The sequence below is a fragment of the Zea mays genome, chromosome 7, assembly GCF_902167145.1.
Source record: "Zea mays cultivar B73 chromosome 7, Zm-B73-REFERENCE-NAM-5.0, whole genome shotgun sequence".
Taxonomy (NCBI): domain Eukaryota; kingdom Viridiplantae; phylum Streptophyta; class Magnoliopsida; order Poales; family Poaceae; genus Zea; species Zea mays.
The window spans coordinates 8,127,421-8,136,494 of record NC_050102.1 but is presented as its reverse complement, the minus strand read 5'-3'; the positions used below and the strand labels follow the sequence as shown (position 1 = coordinate 8,136,494).

Here is a 9,074-nt window from a genome sequence, read left to right as displayed (position 1 = left end):
TTTCAAAGAGTATTTTCAATTGGTATCCTATTGTGTTCAAAAGGGGGAGAAAGTAGGATTTCAAAAATGATATATCAAAACCCTCTTGAACACTAAGAGGAGGATCTCATTTAGGGGGAGTTTTGTTTAGTCAAAGGAAAAGCATTTGAAACAGGGGGAGAAAATTTAAAATCTTGAAAATGCTTTGCAAAATCTTATTCATTTACCTTTGACTATTTGCAAAAGAACTTTGTAAAGGATTTACAAAAAGAGTTTGCAAAAACAAAACATGTGGTGCTAGCGTGGTCCAAAATGTTAAAAATGAAGGAGCAATCCATGCATATCTTGTAAGTATTTATATTGGCTCAATTCCAAGCAACATTTGCACTTACATTATGCAAACTAGTTCAATTATACACTTCTATATTTGCTTTGGTTTGTGTTGGCATCAATCACCAAAAAGGGGAAGATTGAAAGGGAATTAGGCTCACACCTAGTCCCTAATTAATTTTGGTGGTTGAATTGCCCAACACAAACAATTGGACTAACTAGTTTGTTCTAGTGTATAAGTTATACAGGTGTCAAAGGTTCACAACAAGCCAATTAAAAAGACCAAAGTTGGGTTCAAAATAGAGAGCTAAAGGCATCCCGAAAGGCTCCCTGGTCTGGCGCACCGGACTGTCCGGTGGCGCACCGGACAGTGTCCGGTGCACCAGGGGACCTCGCGCAGAACTCCCCAGCCTCGGAAATTTTCGGAGCTGGCGCGCTATAATTCACCGGACTGTCCGGTGTACACCGGACAGTGTCCGGTGCTCCAAGAGGTCGCGGCTCCGGAACTTGGCAGCCTCGGGAAATCATAACGGCTGCTCCGCTATAATTCACCGGACATGTCCGGTGCAACAGCGGGGCAACGGCTACTTCGCGCCAACGGTCGCCTGCATCAGCAATTAATGCGCGCCAGAGCGCGCAAGCGTCAGGCACGCCCATACTGGCGCACCGGACACTCTACAGTACATGTCCGGTGCGCCACCGGACATCCAGGCGGGCCCAGAAGTCAGAACTCCAACTGTCGAATTGCAACGGCTTTGGTGACGTGGCTGGCGCACCGGACATGTCCGGTGTGCACCGGACTGTCCGGTGCACCATACGACAGACAGCCTCCACCAACGGTCATGTTTGGTGGTTGGGGCTATAAATACCCCAACCACCCCACCATTCATTGTATCCAAGCTTTCCAGCTTCCAACTACTATACAAGAGCTAGCATTCATTGCAAAGCACACCAAAAGAGATCAAATCCTCTCCCAACTCCACACAAAGCCTTAGTGACTAGAGAGAGTGATTTGTAGTGTTCATTTGAGCTCTTGCGCTTGGATCGCTTCTTTTCTTTGGCATTCTTTCTTGTGATCAAACATTCATTTGTAATTGAGGCAAGAGACACCAATTGTGTGGTGGTCCTTGCGGGAAGTTTGATTCCCAAGTGTTTTGAGAAGAGAAGCTCACTCGGTCCGAGGAACCGTTTGAGAGAGGGAAGGGTTGAAAGAGACCCGGCCTTTGTGGCCTCCTCAATGGGGAGTAGGTTTGCGAGAACCAAACCTCGGTAAAACAAATCTGTGTGTCACACTCTTTATTTGCTTGCGATTTGTTTTGCGCCCTCTCTCTCGGACTTATTATTATTTCTAACGCTAACCCGGCTTGTAGTTGTGTTTATATTTGCAAATTTCAGTTTCGCCCTATTCACCCTCCCTCTAGACGACTATCACTAGTACAAACATTGTAGACCCCTTAATTTGACTCTAGGATATAATATAAAAGCAAATGCATAGAGATGAACGGGGGACAAGGACGGGGGACTCGAGAGAAACCCCTTATGTGCCCATGCGCTGCGAGCCTGCGCCCATAGGCCATGGCTCATGCCAACCGCGCACGCGAGTGGTTATGGTTGGCTGGCCTACCGCTAAAATATAGCGGGCGAAACCCCTTATGTGCCTATGCGTTGCGAGCCTGCGCCCATAGGCCATGGCTCATGCCAACCACGCACGCGAGTGGTTATGGTTGGCTGGCCTGCCGCTAAAATATAGCGGGCTGATTTTTAAGCCCACCATCCATCGGGTCGTGCTTGAGTCAGCCCAATGAGCTCAAATGGCTGTCGAGCCCAGCACACTCGTCGTTCCGTGCTGAGCTCGAACCGACGTTAATCCATACCGTGCTTATGTCATGCAAAAAAAATCGTGCCTCGAGCCAGGCTAACAAGCCACGTGATTTCTAGATATCTATAGAAACGGCCTCGGAGAAACAACGACATAAGAAAACATATCTAAAACTATTACAAGAATGCACTTCTAATAATGCTAATACTCTATAGATACTACTTTCAATATTACAAATTATAAGACATTTTTATTTTTTTTAATATATAATTTTTAGTATGTATTTAGATATATACTTACGTTTAGATACAAGAAGCATAATATCTAAAAAATTGGCCACCCTGGGTCTAGGGAGTACAGTACTGAGTTTTTTCATGAAAGAACTCGAGTTGATCTGCCTTCTGCGTAGCAGACTAGCAGGAGGCCTTGTCCCGGGTCAAGCTTTTCTCATTGCACATTATCAATCAAACAAATCAAAGAGAACAAGAAAGTGGCCAGAATCCAGAAACCAGAAAGTAATTTCTACAAGTCAATTACCTCGCTTCATCGACACACACGGAAAAGGGTGGGTCCAGAATTAAGACAACGATGAAATAAGTTATCCATATTTCCTAACTTAACCAATACCAACAGTTAAAGTCCTGGCCTCTTTACATACAAAGTCCCCTCTCACATCAAAGGATGAGTGGTACACACTGGCATGGTTCTCTCCCACAATACCCAAAGGAAACTACTAGGACTAGATACCCTGATATGAGACAGAATGGTGAAAGCATTGGTGCAATTCACAGGTCTTCGTCTTCCATAGGTGTGATTTATGATCCTTTCTCGCGATACAAAAAAAATCTCCCATAGGTGTATCGCAAGAAGCTTATCCCTGGGCACAAGATTTCACAAAGTCAGAAAAGCATCTGCAGAAAATATTGTCATATGCTATGCGCAAATTTGCTACGATCGCATATTAAGCATGTGCAAATAAACATATGGTCGCAAGGAAACTAAAAGAATATTAAGTATGGCATGGATTCAAGCCAACCATCTAGGGGTGTTTAGTTTGAGGAATCACTCCATCAAAGATGAGGTGGTGCATCATGAGTTCATTCCTCAAATTTGGTGGGACGACCTCATTTCTCATGTTAGTAACTAACTAACTAACTATGAGGAATGAGGTGGTGATGGATCAACTTATTCCATTTTACAAACCAAACAAAAAGTGAGAAACGAGAAGATGGAGTAGCTTATTCCTCAAACCAAAAACCTCACTAGTATTCGAGTCTAATGTGCATTGTTAGTTCGGGTAGCAGGCAACCAAAACAGGCAGCTTGCACACTGTTTACCCAACAAAGATACAACCACATTCTAAGAGATAACCAACATTATTGGTTCGTAAGGGAATACAAACTATTTCGCCATATCCACAAAACACCCTGAAAGTTCAAAGCATCCACCAGCTAATTATTTCATGGGGTTCAATTTTGTCATGTGATTTAGGCCCCGTTTGAAACCTCTAAAACTAAAACTAATAGTTAGCTACTAAAAATTAGTTGTTGGGTTCCAAACAACATCAGCTAATACCGCAGCTAATTGTTAGCTACCTCACGGCTAACAATTAGTTCATTAGCTGGCTCAACCCAATATTTTATTAGCTGGCTAACTATTAGCTCTAAGGGTTCCAAACAGGGCCTAATCGAGTTAGATATATTTAGGCCCTGTTCGTTTGCGTCGGATTGCACCCGGAATTGTTCCGCCTAAGGCCCTGTTCGTTTACATCGGATTGCAACCGGAATTATTCCGGCTAATCAAAGTTTATATAAATTATAGAAGCAATCCGGTTCGGAATCGTTCCGACCCACCAGGCCTTGTTCGTTTGTGCCGAATTGGTGGGTCGGAACGATTCCTAAACGGATTGCTTCTCTAATTTATATAAACTTTGACTAGCTGGAACGATTCCGGGTGCAATCCGACACAAACGAACAAGACCTAAACAAAGTTTATATAAATTAGAGAAGCAATCCGGTTAGGAATCGTTCCGACCCACCAATCCGGCAGAAACGAACAAGGCCTTAGGTGAACCACACCTGGACAGCATAACCGTGACAACCACACATGTAAAGGCAGGCAAAAACTGGAATTTGGTCTAGAATAATGCTTGGAAATGACTTATAAGAAACTGCATGATGATCATTCAAATACAAAGGCTCAGCACTGTGACTAACAAGAACTAAAATTTGGCTGTGACCAACAAATCTGAGCAAGGGCAGAGAAGTGATATTTGGATTGTGCCCAACACAATCTGTGGGTAGTACCAAAAACTGTAGTGTTTAAATTATCACCATGCCATGCCAAATCTTGTACATTTGCAGGAAAAAGATGGGTCCACATGACACTAATTTTCTACCATCAAAACACGTCCAGTATTTATGTTGCTTCATTGACAAAATCATCAGGGAATGTTATGTTGCAAACCAGATACATAGTCTAAGAGATTGTGGTTTCAACATGGTTAACCACGAAATGCTGGATGCCGGAAGCATGTGCAAACACTACCCTACTGCCACATCATGCCTTCTCCTGCGCACCCGACCACGCCAGTGAGGCCAGCAAAATGATTCTATAAATCCCCAGTCCAAATTTGGTTGGGATTCCAGTTTTTTTGTAACCAAATGATAGCAAATCATCCTAGACAGGCCAAAAGATTGGCTTAGCCAACATGATGCACAAATAAAACATGTCCAGTGTGATAAAGTGAGTAGTAAATGCTTATTGCTTATGCAGGCATTAGATATTAGAGTAATATTTGTGCTACTTGCATAAGATTTGTTCCTAAACTCCTAACTTTCAAATAGTTGAGTTACCACTAAATAATCCAATGTAGCTTCAGTGATGAATGACACTGTTGGAATGCTAGGTAAACTGCAAACACCAAGAAGTGTATCCTTCCTTGCTCAGCATTTTCAATCAAAATCAGATATATCTGAGCCTGAGAAAGTGTCCTCAAAGACTCGGTACATAACAGTCTTATGAACCTATCTCACTGGAAAAGCAACAAGCAATATACATATTTTTTCATCACACTAAGTAGACTTGTTTCATCACAGAATAATTAATTAATGCACACACAAGCTTGATACCAAAAAATGCCTGGTCAAGATATTGCAGTGTAGACCTAAATAATAATTGATACCACACACTTGTCCATCAAATTGCACAGTACATCCTTACCCCTGTGCACCACAAACAAAAGGAAGAAATAGACCCTCTTTGTGAAACCACCATAACAGGCAGTATAATCATTCATTCTTTCAGTATTGTTCTTCCAAACAGACACATGCAAAGTTAGCTATATCAAAGTATGAATTTAGTTAAATAAAAGTGTTTAGTTAAATGTAAGCATTGTTCTTCCAAACTATGAGATCTAGAAGTTGGCTATAGCAAACTAGAACCACCAGCATTCATGAATTTAGTTAAATGTAAGTGCTTAACAATAAAATTTCAAACAAGCACATGTGAAGTTGTACTTATAACAAAATTCAAATCAGAAGGTAAACAAACAGGATCATAAACATAATGGTATGACCAGTAAGCAAATTAACAGATCCTGTAAGAAAAAGGATAATCACTTCCATGCGATCATAACGGCATTGCTCCTGCAATCTTGCACAGGCAGGTAAATAGGCAGCACCAATTATTGGTGCTGAATTAGGTGCTATGTGCTATTGAGCAGTGGATCAAAAATAGTGGTAAGTATCGATGCACACCAGACTGTTTTAGGTTAGAACCCCACAAGATCGCAACTATATATACAAACACAGATATCATATTTCTCGTCAATCGTCATAAACAAACAAACAGATCTCATCAAATAGGCATCATACAAAACAATAAAGTTTATACACATACAAGCATTGCACCAATTCAGGGAAAAAACAACCCTAAACACCAGCAAACTAACAACCATGAATTCAATAATGTAGCACTCAGAACTTACAGGTAAGGAACTACTGAGGCGGGTTTTGTCCAGGCTGCTGCGGGCCAGGTGGCGGAGGTGGCATCCCTGGCCTCGGCTGTCCGAATGGTGGCGGAGGCATTCCAGGCCTCATTCCAGGAGGTGGTGGCCCCGGCATCCCGGGCCTCACTTGTGGCGGCCCCATCGGCGGTGGTCCCCTCATGAACTGTTGTGGCGGTGCCCCAGGGAACGGAGCAGGCGGCGCTCCAGGCGGGCGGAACGGCATCTGCATCTGCGGCGGCATTCCAGGACGCATTGGGGGAGGCATCCCCTGCGGCGGGCGCACGACCTGCGGATACGACACCGGCTGGGCCGACAGGTTGGGCATCGGCGGCCGCGAGATCTGGGGCTGCATCATGCCGGGGGCGGGTCCACCAACCCCACGTACAGGACCAGCGAGCCCAGGAGCTGCCTGGAGCAGCGGGCCGGTGGGCACACCGCGCCCAGCGGCGCGGCCGATGCCAGGGCCGGCGAGGGCTCCGCCCGCCGCCGCGGCCTTGGCGCGGGACTCGTCGGGCGGTGGTGGGCCCTCGACGGTCATGGATACTACCTCCTCGCCGCGGAGGAGGAGGAGGCCGAGCGTGCGGCGCTCCTCGCGTTCACCGGTAGTCTTGGAGGACTTGGAGGGCGGGAGGCGGCGAAACTCCTCGCAATCGCCGAGGACGAGGTTCATGTGGCGGTCGAACGCCATGAACTTGCCCACAAGTTGGCGCCCGTCCTGGATCGTCACCCGCATGCGGTAGTTGATGAACTGGAGCATCTTGGAGCCCTTCGGGTTCGACATGGCGTCGCCGGGAAGGGTGGCCGCGGGGCGACTAGGGTTAGGGTTTCGGCGAAGATGAATGGGGGACGAGGCGGCGGCGGCGGGGCCTTGTGAATTTGAGAGAGGGTTTTCGATGGGGTTTGTCCGTTTGGAAGTAGGCGCCGAAGGACGGAAGGAGCGGGGCGTTGTCTTGTGGGCCTTTTGCAATGTCGGTTTTTGCTATGGGTCCGTGGGGAGAAGAATTGAAAGACGTGGGTGCTTGTATAGATGCGTAAACGGACGATCCAGCTCGATCCGGCACGGACCCGATAAAACATGGCCCGTTATACCTGACGGACTAATTGGGCCATGTCGGCGGCCCGCGTGACATGGGCGCAGCGTATACGGCAGTACGGCACGTCGGCCTGCTAGTTGTGCTGGGCCGGCCTGTTAACTTATGGAGCCTATTTAATTAAATCGGAACACATGACAAACCAGTAGAACCAAGGTCTGTTTGTGTCATATGGTGAATAGACATTATAAATATACTTGTACAATTATTTTTAAAAATTAAAAAATGTGTCGTGCTGGGTCGGCATTGTGTGACGAGGAGGCGGCTCAAGCACGGTCCAGCTCTCGTACCGCACTATGCCGAGGCACTAATAAATAGGTCGTGACTTAGGCCAACTCATCGGGCACGACTCATTTAACCATCTATAAGTGCTTGGCTTGGCCTACTAGAATTCGATACACATTAGTTATTACGCATAATATACATACCCTTCTTGAGAGCAACTCTCAATAGACTTTCTAATGTATAAAAAATATAGATATAGTGAAAACATACCCTTGAACAACCTCTTTAGTTTGACTTTCATGTATAAACATCTTTTATTTCAAATTTCTCATAAGTCAAAGATGTGGAGAGAGAATAACTCTCCAGAGTATGCATAATATATAGAAAATCTGATAAAGGATAAAAAATGTAGAAATAGAGTTTTAATCAAGTAGATATATATTTGTGTGTTGCATCGAAGCCACGGTTTTTTTACTAAGGACATGTCTGAAAGCACCCAATTTTTAAGAAATTGATTTATAGAAACCGAGGTGGTTATAAACATATCGGTTTATGCCTCAGTTTATAGAAAGTGAATTTTTAGTTTCTTAAAAACCAAAAAAACGGGTCTCCCCTAGCTAAAATAATATTTTATTCGTTCAATTATTTATACATTGATTTTTTAGGTTTTTCAAGTGATTAGATCTGAGCATGGGCCACCAAATCCAAACCGCTCGAAAAATACCCGACCCGACTAATGTGATGGGGTGGACACGGGCCATAGTTTTTAGCTTGCAGCAATTCACGATATGAGTAAGAGCCATGTTTTGGACCCCTAATCCAATTCAACCTAAAAAACCTGATCCAAACCACAAAAAATACCTGATCCGATGTTAAAATTTAAAGTGTGAGTTTCGTCATACGTTTCTCCTCCCACGGGAAATAACTTAAAAATAGGATATGGAGGGATTTAAACTCTGCTCGCTTAGAACAAAGCGTCCGGCTTCTACCAGTGCAGTTTATGTATGTACGGGTATCTGACTAGTATGTATGTATTCTAAGAGATTCCATGGGTAATTGGTATATGCAATTAGCAACCCTAGATTGGTAGCAGGGCCGTGCCGAAGGGGTGCAATCTATTCACTGGAACAGGGCCCTCAAATTTCAAGAGTCCCAAATCCCTAAACTAAAAATAAAGATACAATCCATCTAATACAAAAGTTAGGCTATGTAAAGTAAATAAATGATTTTATGCTTTTGCTCATGGCGTTTAAGTCTCTGCCGCCGTCCATGGAGCCCTAAGTTGCCTGGTGCCTGCTCCCAAGCTGCCAAGTCCCCAACTCGCAAGCTGCTGTCACCACGACTCAAGCTTCAAGAAAGCAAGCAGCAAGATAATTTTTTATTTTTCCCTTTAATTTATTTAGTTATTAGGCTATCTCTAGCAGCTATCCTATCTCATTTTCTATTTCAAATTTTACTATGTAAATAATATAATCTACAATACAAATCTTACATTTTACATGATCTACTGCGGATAACCTTATGTTTTATTCATAATGCGTGTTCTGTCATTCTCATTCTCCCTCCCCACAAAGCTCATTCCCATTCTCGGTGTTCTGCCAGTGTTCTGCCATTACCCCTC

At 44.2% G+C, this 9,074-nt stretch overlaps 1 protein-coding gene across 1 annotated transcript; it reads right to left on the bottom strand.

Moving 5' to 3' along the window:
• Positions 1–2,701: 2,701 nt before the first annotated feature.
• On the bottom strand, positions 2,702–7,015 carry LOC100282140 (small nuclear ribonucleoprotein-associated protein B). Its single transcript, NM_001155052.2, has 2 exons — positions 6,117–7,015; positions 2,702–3,005 (listed from the first exon to the last, which is right to left on the bottom strand). The coding sequence occupies exon 1, from the start codon at positions 6,916–6,918 to the stop codon at positions 6,127–6,129; it is 792 nt and encodes a 263-aa protein (NP_001148524.2). The 5' UTR covers positions 6,919–7,015; the 3' UTR covers positions 2,702–3,005; positions 6,117–6,126.
• Positions 7,016–9,074: the final 2,059 nt, after the last annotated feature.